This window comes from Carcharodon carcharias (genome assembly GCF_017639515.1).
Source record: "Carcharodon carcharias isolate sCarCar2 chromosome 37 unlocalized genomic scaffold, sCarCar2.pri SUPER_37_unloc_2, whole genome shotgun sequence".
NCBI classification, from domain to species: domain Eukaryota; kingdom Metazoa; phylum Chordata; class Chondrichthyes; order Lamniformes; family Lamnidae; genus Carcharodon; species Carcharodon carcharias.
The window spans coordinates 1,398,234-1,417,749 of NW_024470767.1; the positions used below are offsets into that span (position 1 = coordinate 1,398,234).

Here is a 19,516-nt window from a genome sequence, read left to right on the forward strand (position 1 = left end):
GGGGAGGGAGGAGGGGAGAGGGGGAGGGAGTGGGGTGTGGGGGTGGGGAAGGGTTTTTTAAAAATAAGAAGAAATGAAAGAATAAAAGAAAACTAAAATAAAATTAAAGTAAAAATACATAAATAAAAATTGGATTAAAAAGGGGGTGGGGATGGAGGAGGGAGTTCAAGATCTAAAGTTGTTGAATTCAATATTCAGTCCGGAAGGCTGTGAAGTGCCTAGTCGGAAGATGAGGTGTTGTTCCTCCAGTTTGCGTTGGGCTTTACTGGAACAATGCAGCAAGCCAAGGACAGACATGTGGGCAAGAGAGCAGGGTGGAGTGTTAAAATGGCAAGCGACAGGGAGGTTTGGGTCATTCTTGCGGACAGACCGCAGGTGTTCTGCAAAGCGGTCACCCAGTCTGCGTTTGGTCTCTCCAATGTAGAGGAAACTGCATTGGGAGCAACGAATGCAGTAGACTAAGTTGGGGGAAATGCAAGTGAAATGCTGCTTCACTTGAAAGGAGTGTTTGGGCCCTTGGACGGTGAGGAGAGAGGAAGTGAAGGGGCAGGTGTTACATCTTTTGTGTGGGCATGGGGTGGTGCCATAGGAGGGAGTTGAGGAGTAGGGGGTGATGGAGGAGTGGACCAGGGTGTCCCGGAGGGAGAGATCCCTACGGAATGCCGATAGGGGGGGTGAAGGGAAGATGTGATTGTTGGAGGCATCATGCTGGAGTTGGCGGAAATGGCGGAGGATGATCCTTTGAATGCGGAGGCTGGTGGGGTGATAAGTGAGGACAAGGGAGATCCTATCATGTTTCTGAGAGGGAGGAGAAGGCGTGAGGGCGGATGCGCGGGAGATGGGCCGGACACGGTTGAGGGCCCTGTCAACGACCGTGGGTGGAAAACCTCGGTTAAGGAAGGAGGAGGACATGTCAGAGGAACTGTTTTTGAAGGTAGCATCATCAGAACAGATGCGACGGAGGCGAAGGAACTGAGAGAATGGGATGGAGTCCTTACAGGAAGCGGGGTGTGAGGAGCTGTAGTCGAGGTAACTGTGGGAGTCGGTAGGTTTGTAATGGATATTGGTGGACAGTCTATCACCAGAGATTGAGACAGAGAGATCAAGGAAGGGAAGGAAAACGTCAGAAAATCAATAAGTTTTTCCAGGTCCAGACGAGAGCATGAAGCAGCACCGATACAGTCATCGATGTACCGGAGAAAGAGTCATAGGAGGAGGGGGGCGGAGTAGGACTGGAACAAGGAATATCCTTTAAGACAGGCTTTTATCCTACATCTTGATTCAGGCTTTCAGTGGCCTTTCCTAATGTGGTTCGATGTCAGGTTCTCAATGTAATAATCGCTCCTGACTTGGGGACTTTTTAACCACATCGAAGGCGCTAGATAAATGCAAATTATTGCATCCAATTATCATGTTTAAAACTATAATTGGTTCAGTTTCCATTACCCTTTCAGGTAATGCATTGATTTAAAATTAATACTTTAAAGTTAAGGCTAAAATGAAAATTTTAAATTCAAATTAAAACCTTTTCCCACTTGGGAAACTCCCTCTGGCTTTTTAAATTTTAATAATCTGAACTCAGCTCAGGGGCTCTTTACATCCGGAACTCGGGCCGGGGACCGGGGTTTTCCAGCCGGAGCATTTGGAAGGTGACACCTACCCTCTCCCGGAAGTGGGTGAGGGCGCGGGTTCCGGCCGCTCTCCGCGGCCTCTCCGATCGATTGAGCGAGCGGCGGCCGCTGGCGGAGGCTGAGCGCCGGGAGCTGTCCCTGGGCTCGGCCCGTCTCTCCCACTCCCTTCGCCCTGGTGTGTCTGATTCCCCCGGAGCCGGCGGTAATGGCGGCGACAGCGATGGAGGGAAACGCGAGCCACCGAGCCGGGATTAGGCGAGTCCGCGCATGCGCCGCTGCCGGGACCGGGATTGCGCGTGCGTATCGGGGAGGGGCGGGCTGTCGGTCGCAGCGCATGCGTGGCGCCCAGGGTACCGGCAGCGGGAAAACTCACTGCAGCGCCGTCCCTGGCGGGAGTTCAAAATTGTAGTGTTACTTGTTTACATGGAAATTTCCCATTGTAACTGTGGACTGAGAAGTTGAACGTTTACTGAAGGTGTGAAAACAGGGGCCAAATGTCTCTGCACGCTGGCCACACACCACTGTCACCTCCAACCCCCAACCTCTACACCTGCTCCACCTTTAACCCACCGTGTTAAACTAGAATCGTGACTGGCTCCCTCTCTGCTCTTTACCCCAACCCAGCATGACAACGGGTGAGAGAGGGAAGAAATTAGCCCAGTTCCTTCTCACAGTCACTTTTTATTTAATTCACATAATGTGGGCAACATTGGCAAGGTCAGTCTCCACCCACCAGGGAATCCAGCCTGAACTGTGTTTCAATGCTATTACATTGAGCCTAGAAACCGGTACTGACCCTCCGACAGTGTGGCACTCCCTCAGCACTGACCCTCCAACAGTGTGGCTCTCCCTCAGTACTGACCCTCCAACAGTGCGGCGCTCCCTCAGTACTGACCCTCCGACAGTGCGGCGCTCCCTCAGTACTGACCCTCCGACAGTGCGGCGCTCCCTCAGCACTGACCCTCCGACAGTGCGGCACTCCCTCAGCACTGACCCTCCGACAGTGCGGCGCTCCCTCAGTACTGACCCTCCAACAGTGCGGCGCTCCCTCAGCACTGACCCTCCGACAGCTCGGCACTCCATCAATACTGAGCCTCTGACAGTGTAGTGCACCCTCAGTCCTGCTTTCAGAATTTGAACCTGGGTTTTGGGCTCAATCCTCTGGACTGGAGCTCGAATCCACAACTTTCTGACTGAGATGAGCGAGAGGGAGAGCTACACACTGAGCCAATGATTTGACAAAACATGGATTTGTTTGTAATTAAATAGGAAAGCTGTTTGAAATGAAAGCATAGTTTGCAAACTGGGCTTTATAAACAGAGATGCACAGTGCGAAAGCAACAAAACTGGAGCTGAACATTTATAAACACAGGTTAGGCCCCAGCTGGAGGATCATGTCCCATTCTGCGCCCTAGACTTTGGGAAAGATGTCTAGGCCCCGGACAGGTTGCGGAGGAGATTTACTATAATGTTCCCAGGGATGAGGCACTTCAGTCCATGTGCGAGACTGGAGAAGCTGGGACTGTTCTCCTTAGAAAAGTGAAGGTTAAGGGGGAGAGTTACAGAATCACAGAATTGTTATGCTATAGAAGGAGGCCATTCAGCCCATCATGTCTGCACAGGCTCTCTGAGCATTTTAGCTTAGTACCAACCTCCTGTCTTTTCCCTGTGCCCTTGCACATTGTTTCTATTTAAATAATCATCCAGTGCCCTCTTGAATGCCTCAATTGAACCTGCCTCCACTACACTTCCAGGCAGTGCATTCCAAACTCTAACCCTAACTATTCGCTGTGTGAAAAAGTTTTTTCTCATCTCACATTTGCTTCTTTTGCAAAACACTTTAAAACTGTGCCCTCTGGTTCTCGATCCATTTACGAGCGGGAATGGTTTTTCCCTATCAACTCTGTCCAAACCCCTCGTGATTTTGAAAACTTCTAGCAAGTCCCCTCTCAGCCTTCTCCTTGCCAAGGAAAACAGTCCCAACTTCTCCAATCTTTCCTCATAACTGAATGTCTCACCCTTGGAACCATTCTTATAAACCTCTTCTGCACTCTCGCCAATGCGTTCACATCCTTCTTATAGTGTGGTGCCCAGAACTGTACACAATATTCCAGCTGAGGTCTAACCAGTGTCTTATATAAGTTCATTATAACCCCCTTGCTCTTGTACTCTAAGCCCCTATTAACGAAGCCTAGAATACCATTTGCTTTAGAAACAGCATCTCTATCTGTCCTGCCCTGCCACCTTTAATGAGTTATGTACATATACGCCCAGGTCTCTCTGCTCCTGCACACCCTTTAGAATAGTATCCTTTATTTTATATTGTCTCCCTATGTTCTTTGTACCAAAGTGTATCACCTCACACTTCTCCACATTGAACTTCATCTGCCACCTATCTGCCCACCCCACCAATGTGTCAATGTCCTTTTGAAGTTCTACACTGTCCTCCTCACAGTTTACAAATTCTCCTAAGTTTTGTGTCATCTGCAAACTTTGAAATTGTCCCCTGCACACCAAGATCTAGATCATTTATATATATCAGGAAGAGCAAGAGTCCCAAAACCAACTCCTCCTTCCAGCCTGAAAAATGTCCATTAACCATTACTCTTGGCTTCCTATCCCTCAATCGAGGCGTTCAAAATCAGGAGAGGTGTGGATAGAGTGAATGAGGAGAAAGTGTTCCCAGTGGCAGGAGGGTCGGTAACCAGAGGGACACAGATTGAAGAGAATCGGTAATAGAGCCAGAGGGGCAGATGAGGAGAATTTTTTTTTACACAGCGAGTTGTTGTGATCTGGAAGGCGCTGCCTGAAAGGGCGGTGGAAGCAAATTCAATAGGAACTTTCAAAAGGGGGGAATTGGATTAATACTCGAAAAGGAGAAATTTACAGGACTGTTGGGGAGAGAGCGGCGGGGGGAGTGGGACTGATTGGATAGATCTTTCAAAGAGCCAGCACGGGAATGATGGGCTGAATGGCCTCCTCTGGTTGCTGTGTGATTTCACGGTGCTAATTTCTCTTCTGTTCCCTTCTTCCTTCCAGTTCCCAGGAGCTGCTGCAAGAGATGAAGGCCTTTCTCACTGGAATTGACCCTGTGCACGGCCACAAACTGACAGTGAAGGATCACGCTCGGTGTGGGATCCTACTGCTGCGGAACCTGCCCCCAGCCCGGGGAGCTGTCCTGGAGCATCTGCGCGGAGTCTTTGACGAATATGTCAGTGGCTACATCCTGGATCTTAACCACGAGGGAGGCGGTGGAGTGGGCGGTGGTCTGGGACCCCTGGGACGGCCTGGACTGGACGATGTGACCCAGGAGATCCAGAGCGTCCTGTCAGAGTTTGTGCACTCGAACCCCGAGGCCTGGGCTCCCCTGGTCTCCGCCTGGTCCATCGACCTGATGGGTCAGCTCAGCAGCAAGTACTCCGGACGGCACCAAGTCCCTCACGCCAGCAGCCTCAACGAGCTGCTCCAGCTCTGGATGTCCTGCAAAGCAACCCGGGTCCTGATGGAGATCTACGTGCAGTGCCTGTCCTCCATGATCAGCAGCTGCCCTGACGCTTGTGTCGACGCCCTGCTGGACACCTCCGTCCAGCACTCGCCCCACTTTGACTGGGTGGTGGCCCACATCGGCTCCTCGTTCCCCAACACCATCATCAGCCGGGTCCTGTCCTGCGGCCTGAAGGATTTCTGCATGCACGGGGCCTCCTCGGTGGTGGACCCCCTCTTCCCCTCCTTGGCGGACAAGCGTGTGCCCAAAGTGGCCTCGGTGGTGGGTATCCTGGGGCACTTGGCCACTCGCCACTCGGACAGCATCAAGCAGGAGCTGCTGCTGATGTTCCACGAGAGTCTGGGCTCTCCCCGGGACCCCCAGCAGCACGCGACCGTCCCCTTCCTGCTGCAGCTGGCCGCCATGTCCCCCATGCTGCTCAGCACCGTCTCGGGGGAGCTCATCGACTCCCTCAAGCCCCCCGTCCTGGACCAGCTCCACCAGCACTTTGCCGGACTGAGCCGGGACGACACGGAGAACCTGGTGGGGCTGGTGGTCCACCTGATCTGTCAGACAGGCCCCGGGGCCTACCGCATCCTGCAGTTCCTGGTCAACACGGCCATGCCGGCCTCGGTCATCACCACCCCGGGGCTGGCCGTGCGGGACAGTGTGAGGGAAGCCTGTCACCGCATCATCCAGCTGCTCCTGCTCAACCTGCAGAAGCTGGTGTACAACAGGCCCTCAGCCAGCCTGAGCGAGCCCCAGCCCCGGGCTATTCCCTTCTTCGACGAGTTGAAGGGGAGGGTGAGGGACCTGTGCGTGGAGACCCTGAGGCTCGAGCGCAAACGCCACCTGTGGCAGCACCAGCTGCTGGGCCTTCTCTCCGTCTACTGCGGGCAGAGCTGCGCCACCGAGTCCCTGTGCCACCTGCTGGCCTTGGCCTCTTCCCCCGAGGAGCTGGCACTGGCTGTCCAGCTGTACGGGGGTCTGGCTGCCTCTATGCCAGGGCTGCTGCCGGCCACCATCAGGCGGTGTGTGACCCGCCTGCACTCGTCCAGCCTCCCCGAGGCCCAGGCCGCCCGCCTGATGGTCAACCTGGCCACCCTGGTGCAGTGGGAGGGGCCGGAGGAAGAGGTGCCCTCCCCCATCGGCGCCCGGCTGGCCGAGGCTCTGTCCTGGCACGTCCGGGACCTGGGCCAGCTCCTGCCGCACTCCGACCCCCAGGTCTCGGAGGCCGCGGCCCTGCTCCTCTCGGCCGTCCCCCTGCCGCCGGCCCTGAGCCCGGCCCAGCTGGCCGGCTTGGTGCGCTCGGCCGTCGGGCAGTTCCTGCTGGCGCTGCGGCGCGGCCGGGAGGCTGCGGCTTCGGACTGCGCCCGCCTGCTGACCCGCCTGAGCGCCGTGTCCCCGGCCGCTCTCCGCGCCGTCCTCCAGCAGCTGGTCAGGTCCGCCACGCACGGTGGCAGCGCCGGGCTGTTCGGCGGGCGGGCGCCGGGGGTGGCGTGGGCGCCGGGCGCTCCCCCCGCCGGCGCCGGCGACTCCTTGCTCGACGTCAACCGCAAGTTTGGCACGGCCGTCAACTTTGGCGGCAGCGTCTGGGCCGTGTTCCACGCCGGCGTGATCGGCCGGGGGCTGAAACCGGCCTCCACCGTCACCGCGCCCGGACCCCAGGAGGCGGCGCACAACCTGTACCAGCTGCTGAGCCTGGTGGTGAGGTGTGGCAGCGGCGGCCGGCCCCTGGCCCAGCCTGACCCCAGCCTGACCCGGCAGGGGCCGCCGCCCATCAACCCCGAAGCGGCCAAGGCTGTGGCCGTGGCGCTGGTGGAGGGTCTGTGCCCCGATGTCACCAACAGCGAGCTGGCCTGGCCGCCGGAAGATCACACCCGCAACACCGTGGAGCGAGACCTCCAGATCCAGAACCGCTTCGAGGAAAACCCCCTGCTCTTCCTGCTGCTCCAGTTGGTGGCCCTGGGCCGACCCGCTCTCTGTTACTGCTCGGTGCTCCTTCGGGGGCTCCTGGCCACCCTCATGGCCCACTGGGAGGCCTCGCGCCACTCCCTGACCACCAGCTCCCCCTGGCAGCTACAGGCGTCCTGCAGCCTGGTCTCCTGCATGGGGGAGGGTCAGCTCCTGCCACCCGTGCTGAGCAACATGCACGAGATCTTCCACCTGCTCACTCCCTTTGAGGTCCATCTCCTGCTTCTCAGCATCTGGGACTACATGAAAGACAATGGCCCCCTGCCCCAGAAATTCACCTTTGACCCCGAGCAGGGCCAGTTCTACCGGGACTTCTCACGGGATGGCGACATCAGCAAGTACCTGAATGTCCTCCACAGCATCCTGCACAAGAACATTGACCACCTGGGACATTTGTGTGGCCGCTTTCAGGTCTGACCGGGGATCGAGCTTTATGCCTTTCACTCTGCAGTCTCAGCGTGAGGGGGGTTTAACTGTTTTAACAGAAGAGACTAAAACTCACCTGACAGTCTCCAAAGCTGATCACCCAACGGTGTCCGCCGCATCCAAATCCGATTGGCCTACCTTCCGAACCGTCTGTCCCTTAAAGCACTGATCTTTCCCGAGGCAAAGTTAGTGGAGCCGAAGAGGTGGACGCTTGAAGGGCGCGTTGGCTTAACAGTCCGGGAGCGGTAACATTCTGGCTCCTCTGGTCCGCTGGAGACTCCTGTTTCGATGCCACGGTTGCGATTTTAAAAAAAATAATTATTATTTGTCCTCACTCTACGAGTCGCCGGTGTCAATAGTTGCTCCGCACAACGCTGAAGGTGCCAGGTTTAATGGGTTGTGGTGACAGCTGAGGTGCTGCCAATGAACAAGATTCCTCCTTTGGGCTGGTCCAGATCCCCGATCTGTTTCCAGTGGCTTTCTCCCTACACGTAGGGAAATGCTGACCTTATGGCCGGCAGCCAAGACAGGGTCGGCCTTTGGTGTGAAGCCCCACCCCCCCCCCCAAACCCCACCCCCTCCCCAACCACCCCCAACCCCCACCTTCCCGACACCCCCACCCCCACCCCCACCCCCATGGCCCAATTACTCTGGCGAGTAATAATGAGAGACCTTGTGAATATGAAACTTTCTCTTTTGTAAATTGTCCCCATTTGAGTTTTTGAAAAAAGAAGATTGCGAATTGAAATAAATAATTGTTCTGCTTGTCTTGAGTATTCTATCTGAACTGTCTCCCTCCTGGAAGACCATGCAGTCCTGCACGTCGGTCAGTCGGTGAGAAATCTCTTCGCTCAGTGTTGTGAGTCGTTAAAATTCTTTGTCCCGGCCATTGAGTGTATTCAAAACTGAACTGGATGGATTTCCGGGGAATAGGGAAATGGAGGGAAGTGGGGATCGTTGTGGGCAGCGAGATGAGCTGGAAGATCAGCCTTGATCTTATCGAATGGTGGAACAGGCTTGAGGGGCCGAATGGCCTCCGGATCCTCTATCTTTTGTTCTGAAAACCTGAATGATGAGATGTGGGATCAGTGCATCACCTCCAGAAACAGGAACGATTCGGGTTCAGTCAGTGCTGAGGGCCACAATTGACCTCAGCACCTCCCCTCCCCCCGGTTTAGAGAGGTTCCTGTTCGTGGCTGTTGTCCTGCTGGAGAGTGTACAGGTGGGCTATGCACAGGGACTCACTGTCCTCGACACTAGCTAACCCCTCACTCCACCTCACCCCACACCACCTCACCCCTCCCCCCACTCCACCTCACCCTTCCCCCCCCACTCCACCTCACCCCTCCCCCCCCACTCCACCTCACCCCACTCCACCTCACCCCTACCCCCCACTGCACCTCACCCCACTCCACCTCACCCCTCCCCCCCCACTCCACCTCACCCTTCCCCCCCCACTCCACCTCCCCCCTCCCCCCCACTACACCTCGCCCCTCCCCCCCACTGCACCTCCCCCCTCCCCCCCACTGCACCTCCCCCCTACCCCCCACTGCACCTCACCTCTCCCCCCACTCCACCTCACCCCCCACTCCACCTCACCCCTCCCTCCACTCCACCTCACCTCTCCCCCCACTCCACCTCACCCCCCACTCCACCTCACCTCTCCCCCCACTCCACCTCACCCCTCCCCCCCACTCTACCTCCCCCCTCCCCCACACTGCACCTCACCTCTCCCCCCACTGCACCTCACCCCTCCCCCCCACTCTACCTCCCCCCTCCGCCCCACTCCACCTCACTCCCCACTCCACCTCACCCCTCCCCCCCACTGCACCTCACCCCTCCCCCCCACTCTACCTCACCCCTCCCCCACACTCTACCTCACCCCTCCCCCCAACTGCACCTCACCCCTCGCCCCCACTCCGCCTCACCCCCCACTGCACCTCACCCCTCCCCCCCACTGCACCTCACCCCCCACTCCACCTCACCCCTCCCCCCCACTGCACCTCACCCCTCCCCCCCACTCCACCTCACCCCTCCCCCCCACTCCACCTCAGCCCTCCCCCCCACTGCACCTCACCCCTCCCCCCCACTCCACCTCACCCCTCCCCCCCACTGCACCTCACCCCTCCCCCCCACTCCACCTCCCCCTTCCCCCCCACTGCACCTCACCCCCCACTCCACCTCACCCCTCCCCCCCACTGCACCTCACCCCTCCCCCCCACTGCACCTCACCCCTCCCCCCCACTGCACCTCACCCCTCCCCCCCACTGCACCTCACCCCTCCCCCCCACTGCACCTCACCCCTCCCCCCCCACTCCACCCCCCCTCCCCCCCACTCCACCTCCCCCCCCCACTCCACCCCCCCCTCCCCCCCACTGCACCTCACCCCTCCCCCCAACTGCACCTCACCCCTCGCCCCCACTCCACCTCACCCCACTCCACCTCACCCCTACCCCCCACTGCACCTCACCCCACTCCACCTCACCCCTCCCCCCCACTCCACCTCACCCTTCCCCCCCACTCCACCTCAACCCTCCCCCCCACTGCACCTCACCCCACTCCACCTCACCCCTCCCCCCCACTCCACCTCACCCTTCCCCCCCCACTCCACCTCACCCCTCCCCCCCACTGCACCTCCCCCCTCCCCCCCACTCCACCTCCCCCCTCCCCCCCACTCCACCTCACCCCTCCCCCCCACTCCACCTCCCCCTTCCCCCCCCACTACACCTCACCCCTCCCCCCCACTACACCTCCCCCCTCCCCCCCACTACACCTCCCCCCTCCCCCCCACTCCACCTCCCCCCTCCCCCCCACTCCACCTCACACCTCCCCCCCACTCCACCTCACCCTTCCCCCCCCACTACACCTCCCCCCTCCCCCCCCACTCCACCTCACCCCTCCCCCCCACTCCACCTCCCCCCTCCCCCCCCACTCCACCTCACCCCACTCCACCCCCCCCCTCCCCCCCCACTCCACCCCCCCCCCCCACTGCACCACACCCCTCCCCCCCACTGCACCTCACCTCTCCCCCCCACTACACCTCCCCCCTCCCCCCATTGCACCTCACCCCACTCCACCTCACCCCTCCCCCCCACTCCACCTCACCCCTCCCTCCCACTGCACCTCACCCCTCCCCCCCACTCCACCTCACCCCTCCCTCCCACTGCACCTCACCCCTCCCCCCCACTCCACCTCACCCCCCACTGCACCTCACCTCTCCCCCACACTCTACCTCACCCCTCCCCCCAACTGCACCTCACCCCTCGCCCCCACTCCACCTCACCCCACTCCACCTCACCCCTACCCCCCACTGCACCTCACCCCTTCCCCCCACTGCACCTCACCCCTTCCCCCCACTCCACCTCACCCCACTCCACCTCACCCTTCCCCCCCCACTCCACCTCACCCTTCCCCCCCCACTCCACCTCCCCCCCACTCCACCTCCCCCCCACTACACCTCCCCCCCACTGCACCTCCCCCCTCCCCCCCACTCCACCTCCCCCCTCCCCCCCACTCCACCTCCCCCCTCCCCCCCACTACACCTCATCCCTCCCCCCCACTCCACCTCCCCCTCCCCCCCACTCCACCTCCCCCCTCCCCCCCACTACACCTCCCCCCTCCCCCCCACTGCACCTCACCCCTCCCCCCCACTCCACCTCACCCCTCCCCCCACTCCACCTCACCCCTCCCCCACACTCCACCTCCCCCCACTCCACCTCACCCTTCCCCCCCACTCCACCGCATCCCTCCCCCCACTCCACCTCACCCCTCCCCCCCCACTCCACCCCCCCCTCCCCCCCACTCCACCTCACCCCTCCCCCCCCACTCCACCCCCCCCTCCCCCCCACTCTACCTCCCCCCTCCCCCCACTGCACCTCACCCCTCCCCCCACTCTACCTCCCCCCTCCCCCCCACTCTACCTCCCCCCTCCCCCCCACTACACCTCGCCCCTCCCCCCACTGCACCTCACCCTTCCCCCCCACTCCACCGCACCCCTCCCCCCCACTCCACCTCACCCCTCCCCCACACTCCACCTCCCCCCTCCCCCCCCACTCCACCCCCCCTCCCCCCCACTGCACCTCACCCCTCCCCCCCACTGCACCTCACCCCTCCCCCACACTCCACCTCACCCCTCCCCCCCCACTCCACCTCACCCCTCCCCCCCCACTGCACCTCACCCTTCCCCCCCACTCCACCGCATCCCTCCCCCCACTCCACCTCACCCCTCCCCCCCCACTCCACCTCACCCCTCCCCCCCACTGCACCTCACCCCTCCCCCCCACTGCACCTCACCCTTCCCCCCACTCTACCTCCCCCTCCCCCCCACTGCACCTCACCCCTCCCCCCACTCTACCTCCCCCCTCCCCCCCACTCTACCTCCCCCCTCCCCCCCACTGCACCTCCCCCCTCCCCCCCACTCCACACCCCCCTCCCCCCCACTGCACCTCACCCCTCACCCCCACTGCACCTCACCCCTCCCCCCCACTGCACCTCCCCCCACCCCCCCACTCCACCCCCCCTCCCCCCCACTGCACCTCACCCCTCACCCCTCACTCCACCTCCCCCCTCCCCCCCACTACACCTCACCCCTCCCCCCCACTCTACCTCACCCCTCCCCCCAACTGCACCTCCCCCCTCCCCCTCACTCCACCTCCCCCCTCCCCCCCACTACACCTCACCCCTCCCCCCCACTCTACCTCACCCCTCCCCCCAACTGCACCTCCCCCCTCCCCCCCACTGCACCTCCCCCCTCCCCCCCACTCTACCTCACCCCTCCCCCCAACTGCACCTCCCCCCTCCCCCCCACTCCACCTCCCCCCTCCCCCCCACTACACCTCCCCCTCCCCCCCACTACACCTCCCCCCTCCCCCCCACTCCACCTCCCCCCTCCCCCCCACTCCACCTCACCCTTCCCCCCAACTGCACCTCCCCCCTCCCCCCCACTACACCTCCCCCCTCCCCCCCACTACACCTCCCCCTCCCCCCCACTACACCTCCCCCTCCCCCCCACTACACCTCCCCCTCCCCCCCACTACACCTCCCCCCTCCCCCCCACTACACCTCCCCCCTCCCCCCCACTCCACCTCCCCCCTCCCCCCCACTACACCTCACCTCTCCCCCCACTCCACCTCCCCCCTCCCCCCCCACTGCACCTCACCCCTCCCCCCCACTCCACCCCCCTCCCCCCCACTGCACCTCACCCCCCACTCCACCTCACCCCTCCCCCCACTCCACCTCCCCCCTCCCCCCCCACTCCACCCCCCCCTCCCCCCCACTGCACCTCACCCCTCCCCCCCACTGCACCTCACCCCTCCCCCACACTCCACCTCCCCCCACTCCACCTCACCCCTCCCCCCTCACTGCACCTCCCCCCTCCCCCCCACTACACCTCGCCCCTCCCCCCACTCCACCTCACCCCTCCCCCCCCACTCCACCTCACCCCTCCCCCCCACTGCACCTCACCCCTCCCCCCCACTCTACCTCCCCCCTCCCCCCCACTGCACCTCACCCCTCCCCCCACTCTACCTCCCCCCTCCCCCCCCACTCTACCTCCCCCCTCCCCCCCACTACACCTCCCCCCTCCCCCCACTGCACCTCACCCCTCCCCCCACTCTACCTCCCCCCTCCCCCCCCACTCTACCTCCCCCCTCCCCCCCACTACACCTCCCCCCTCCCCCCCACTGCACCTCCCCCCTCCCCCCCACTCCACACCCCCCTCCCCCCCACTGCACCTCACCCCTCACCCCCACTGCACCTCACCCCTCCCCCCCACTGCACCTCACCCCTCACCCCTCACTCCACCTCCCCCCTCCCCCCCACTGCACCTCACCCCTCACCCCTCACTCCACCTCCCCCCTCCCCCCCACTCCACCTCCCCCCACCCCCCCACTGCACCTCACCCTTCCCCCCCACTCTACCTCACCCCTCCCCCCAACTGCACCTCCCCCCACCCCCCCACTGCACCTCCCCCCACCCCCCCACTGCACGTCACCCTTCCCCCCTCACTCCACCTCCCCCCACCCCCCCACTACACCTCCCCCTCCCCCCCACTCTACCTCCCCCCTCCCCCCCACTCCACCTCCCCCCCACTCTACCTCCCCCCTCCCCCCCACTCCACCTCCCCCCTCCCCCCCACTCCACCTCACCCCTCCCCCCTCACTCCACCTCCCCCCTCCTCCCCACTCCACCTCACCCCTCCCTCCACTCCACCTCACCCCTCCCTCCACTCCACCTCACCCCTCCCCCCTCACTCCACCTCCCCCCTCCTCCCCACTCCACCTCCCCCCTCCCCCCCACTGCACCTCACCCCCACTCCACCTCACCCCCACTCCACCTCACCCCTCCCCCCCACTCCACCTCACCCTTCCCCCCCACTCCACCTCACCCCTCCCCCCAACTCTGCCTCACCCCCCACTCCACCTCACCCCTCCCCCCCACTCCACCTCACCCTTCCCCCCCACTCCACCTCACCCTTCCCCCCCACTCCACCTCACCCCTCCCCCCAACTCTGCCTCACCCCCCACTCCACCTCACCCCTCCCCCCACTCCACCTCACCCTTCCCCCCTCACTCCACCTCCCCCCTCCCCCCCACTCTACCTCCCCCCTCCCCCCCACTCTACCTCCCCCCCCCTCACTCCACCTCCCCCCCACTCTACCTCCCCCCTCCCCCCCACTCCACCTCACCCCTCCCCCCCACTGCACCTCACCCCACTCCACCTGACCCCTCCCTCCACTCCACCTCCCCCCTCCTCCCCACTCCACCTCCCCCCTCCTCCCCACTCCACCTCACCCCTCCCTCCACTCCACCTCACCCCTCCCTCCACTCCACCTCACCCCTCCCTCCACTCCACCTCACCCCTCCCCCCTCACTCCACCTCCCCCCTCCTCCCCACTCCACCTCACCCCTCCCCCCACTCCACCTCACCCTTCCCCCCTCACTGCACCTCCCCCCTCCCCCCCACTACACCTCACCCCTCCCCCCCACTACACCTCCCCCCTCCCCCCCACTACACCTCACCCCTCCCCCCCACTGCACCTCACCCCTCCCCCCCACTCCACCTCACCCCTCCCCCCACTCCACCTCACCCTTCCCCCCTCACTGCACCTCCCCCCTCCCCCCCACTACACCTCCCCCCTCCCCCCCACTGCACCTCACCCCTCCCCCCCACTGCACCTCACCCCTCCCCCCACTACACCTCACCCCTCCCCCCCACTCCACCTCACCCCTCCCCCCCACTGCACCTCACCCCTCCCCCCCACTCCACCTCACCCCTCCCCCCCAGTCCACCTCACCCTTCCCCCCCCCACTCCACCTCCCCCCCACTCCACCTCCCCCCTCCCCCCCACTCCACCTCCCCCCTCCCCTCCACTGCACCTCCCCCCTCCCCCCCACTCCACCTCCCCCCTCCCCCCCACTACACCTCCCCCTCCCCCCCACTACACCTCCCCCCTCCCCCCCACTGCACCTCACCCCTCCCCCCCACTACACCTCCCCCCTCCCCCCCCACTCCACCTCACCCCTCCCCCCCACTGCACCTCCCCCCTCCCCCCCACTCCACCTCCCCCCCACTCCACCTCACCCCTCCCTCCCACTGCACCTCACCCCTCCCCCCCACTCCACCTCACCCCTCCCTCCCACTGCACCTCACCCCTCCCCCCCACTCCACCTCACCCCCCACTCCACCTCACCCCTCCCTCCCACTGCACCTCACCTCTCCCCCACACTCTACCTCACCCCTCCCCCCAACTGCACCTCACCCCTCGCCCCCACTCCACCTCACCCCTTCCCCCCACTCCACCTCACCCCACTCCACCTCACCCCTACCCCCCACTGCACCTCACCCCTTCCCCCACTGCACCTCACCCCTTCCCCCCACTCCACCTCACCCCACTCCACCTCACCCTTCCCCCCCCACTCCACCTCACCCTTCCCCCCCCACTCCACCTCCCCCCTCCCCCCCACTGCACCTCCCCCCTCCCCCCCACTCCACCTCCCCCCTCCCCCCCACTCCACCTCCCCCCTCCCCCCCACTACACCTCATCCCTCCCCCCCACTCCACCTCCCCCTCCCCCCCACTCCACCTCCCCCCTCCCCCCACTACACCTCCCCCCTCCCCCCCACTGCACCTCACCCCTCCCCCCCACTCCACCTCACCCCTCCCCCCACTCCACCTCACCCCTCCCCCACACTCCACCTCCCCCCACTCCACCTCACCCTTCCCCCCACTCCACCGCACCCCTCCCCCCACTCCACCTCACCCCTCCCCCCCACTCCACCCCCCCTCCCCCCCCACTCCACCCCCCCCTCCCCCCCACTACACCTCGCCCCTCCCCCCACTGCACCTCACCCTTCCCCCCCACTCCACCGCACCCCTCCCCCCCACTCCACCTCACCCCTCCCCCACACTCCACCTCCCCCCTCCCCCCCACTCCACCCCCCCCTCCCCCCCACTGCACCTCACCCCTCCCCCCCACTGCACCTCACCCCTCCCCCACACTCCACCTCCCCCCACTCCACCTTACCCTTCCCCCCTCACTGCACCTCCCCCCTCCCCCCCACTACACCTCGCCCCTCCCCCCACTGCACCTCACCCTTCCCCCCCACTCCACCGCACCCCTCCCCCCACTCCACCTCACCCCTCCCCCCCACTCCACCTCACCCCTCCCCCCCCACTGCACCTCACCCTTCCCCCCACTCCACCGCATCCCTCCCCCCACTCCACCTCACCCCTCCCCCCCCACTCCACCTCACCCCTCCCCCCCACTGCACCTCACCCCTCCCCCCACTGCACCTCACCCTTCCCCCCACTCTACCTCCCCCCTCCCCCCCACTGCACCTCACCCCTCCCCCCACTCTACCTCCCCCCTCCCCCCCACTCTACCTCCCCCCTCCCCCCCACTGCACCTCCCCCTCCCCCCCACTCCACACCCCCCTCCCCCCCACTGCACCTCACCCCTCACCCCCACTGCACCTCACCCCTCCCCCCCACTGCACCTCCCCCCACCCCCCCACTCCACCCCCCCTCCCCCCCACTGCACCTCACCCCTCACCCCTCACTCCACCTCCCCCCTCCCCCCCCACTACACCTCACCCCTCCCCCCCACTCTACCTCACCCCTCCCCCCAACTGCACCTCCCCCCTCCCCCTCACTCCACCTCCCCCCTCCCCCCCACTCCACCTCACCCCTCCCCCCCACTCTACCTCACCCCTCCCCCCAACTGCACCTCCCCCCTCCCCCCCACTGCACCTCCCCCCTCCCCCCCACTCTACCTCACCCCTCCCCCCAACTCCACCTCCCCCCTCCCCCCCACTCCACCTCCCCCCTCCCCCCCACTCCACCTCCCCCTCCCCCCCACTACACCTCCCCCCTCCCCCCCACTACACCTCCCCCTCCCCCCCACTACACCTCCCCCCTCCCCCCACTCCACCTCACCCTCCCCCCCACTCCACCTCACCCTTCCCCCCCCACTACACCTCCCCCCTCCCCCCCACTACACCTCCCCCCTCCCCCCCACTCCACCTCACCCTTCCCCCCCCACTACACCTCCCCCCTCCCCCCCACTACACCTCCCCCCTCCCCCCCACTACACCTCCCCCCTCCCCCCCACTACACCTCCCCCTCCCCCCCACTACACCTCCCCCCTCCCCCCCCACTACACCTCACCCCTCCCCCCCACTCCACCTCACCCTTCCCCCCCCACTACACCTCCCCCCTCCCCCCACTACACCTCCCCCTCCCCCCCACTCCACCTCACACCTCCCCCCCACTACACCTCCCCCTCCCCCCCACTACACCTCCCCCTCCCCCCCACTCCACCTCCCCCCTCCCCCCCACTACACCTCCCCCCTACCCCCCACTACACCTCCCCCCTCCCCCCCACTCCACCTCCCCCCTCCCCCCCCACTCCACCTCACCCCTCCCCCCCCACTCCACCCCCCCTCCCCCCCACTACACCTCACCTCTCCCCCACTCCACCTCCCCCCTCCCCCCCCACTCCACCTCACCCCTCCCCCCCCACTCCACCCCCCCTCCCCCCCACTGCACCTCCCCCCTCCCCCCCACTCCACCTCATCCCTCCCCCCACTCCACCTCCCCCCTCCCCCCCCACTCCACCCCCCCCTCCCCCCCACTGCACCTCACCCCTCCCCCCACTGCACCTCACCCCTCCCCCCCACTGCACCTCACCCCTCCCCCCCACTCTACCTCCCCCCTCCCCCCCACTGCACCTCACCCCTCCCCCCACTCTACCTCCCCCCTCCCCCCCCACTCTACCTCCCCCCTCCCCCCCACTACACCTCCCCCCTCCCCCCCACTGCACCTCACCCCTCCCCCACTCTACCTCCCCCCTCCCCCCCCACTCTACCTCCCCCCTCCCCCCCACTGCACCTCCCCCCTCCCCCCCACTGCACCTCCCCCTCCCCCCCACTGCACCTCACCCCTCACCCCTCACTCCACCTCCCCCCTCCCCCCCACTGCACCTCACCCCTCACCCCTCACTCCACCTCCCCCCTCCCCCCCACTCCACCTCCCCCCACCCCCCCCACTGCACCTCACCCTTCCCCCCCACTGCACCTCCCCCCACCCCCCCACTACACCTCCCCCTCCCCCCCACTCTACCTCCCCCCTCCCCCCCACTCCACCTCCCCCCCACTCTACCTCCCCCCTCCCCCCCACTCCACCTCCCCCCTCCCCCCCACTCCACCTCACCCCTCCCCCCTCACTCCACCTCCCCCCTCCTCCCCACTCCACCTCACCCCTCCCTCCACTCCACCTCACCCCTCCCTCCACTCCACCTCACCCCCTCCCCCTCACTCCACCTCCCCCCTCCTCCCCACTCCACCTCCCCCCTCCCCCCCACTGCACCTCACCCCCACTCCACCTCACCCCCACTCCACCTCACCCCTCCCCCCCACTCCACCTCACCCCTCCCCCCCATTCTACCTCCCCCCTCCCCCCCACAGCACCTCACCCCTCGCCCCCACTCCACCTCACCCTTCCCCCCCACTCCACCTCACCCCTCGCCCCCACTCCACCTCACCCTTCCCCCCACTCCACCTCACCCTTCCCCCCCACTCCACCTCACCCTTCCCCCCCACTCCACCTCACCCCTCCCCCCAACTCTGCCTCACCCCCCCACTCCACCTCACCCCTCCCCCCCACTCCACCTCACCCTTCCCCCCCACTCCACCTCACCCCTCCCCCCAACTCTGCCTCACCCCCCACTCTACCTCCCCCCTCCCCCCCACTCTACCTCCCCCCCCCTCACTCCACCTCCCCCCCACTCTACCTCCCCCCTCCCCCCCACTACACCTCCCCCCTCCCCCCCACTCCACCTCACCCCTCCCCCCCACTGCACCTCACCCCACTCCACCTCACCCCTCCCTCCACTCCACCTCACCCCTCCCTCCACTCCACCTCACCCCTCCCCCTCACTACACCTCCCCCCTCCCCCCCACTACACCTCCCCCCCTCCCCCCCACTACACCTCACCCCTCCCCCCCACTCCACCTCACCCCTCCCCCCACTCCACCTCACCCTTCCCCCCTCACTGCACCTCCCCCCTCCCCCCCACTACACCTCCCCCCTCCCCCCCACTACACCTCCCCCCTCCCCCCCCACTACACCTCACCCTCCCCCCCACTGCACCTCACCCCTCCCCCCCACTGCACCTCACCCCTCCCCCCACTACACCTCACCCCTCCCCCCCACTCCACCTCACCCCTCCCCCCCACTGCACCTCACCCCTCCCCCCCACTCCACCTCACCCCTCCCCCCCAGTCCACCTCACCCTTCCCCCCCCCAGTCCACCTCCCCCCCACTCCACCTCCCCCCTCCCCCCCACTCCACCTCCCCCCTCCCCCCCACTGCATCTCCCCCCTCCCCCCACTCCACCTCCCCCCTCCCCCCCACTACACCTCCCCCTCCCCCCCACTCCACCTCCCCCCTCCCCCCCACTACACCTCCCCCCTCCCCCCCACTGCACCTCACCCCTCCCCCC

At 65.2% G+C, this 19,516-nt stretch overlaps 1 protein-coding gene across 1 annotated transcript; it reads left to right on the top strand.

The window, feature by feature from the left end:
• The first annotated feature begins 1,672 nt into the window (after positions 1 to 1,672).
• ints5 (integrator complex subunit 5) lies at positions 1,673 to 8,084 on the top strand. Its single transcript, XM_041181987.1, has 2 exons — positions 1,673 to 1,886; positions 4,671 to 8,084. The coding sequence occupies exons 1-2, from the start codon at positions 1,837 to 1,839 to the stop codon at positions 7,504 to 7,506; spliced, it is 2,886 nt and encodes a 961-aa protein (XP_041037921.1). The 5' UTR covers positions 1,673 to 1,836; the 3' UTR covers positions 7,507 to 8,084.
• The last annotated feature ends 11,432 nt before the right edge of the window (positions 8,085 to 19,516 follow it).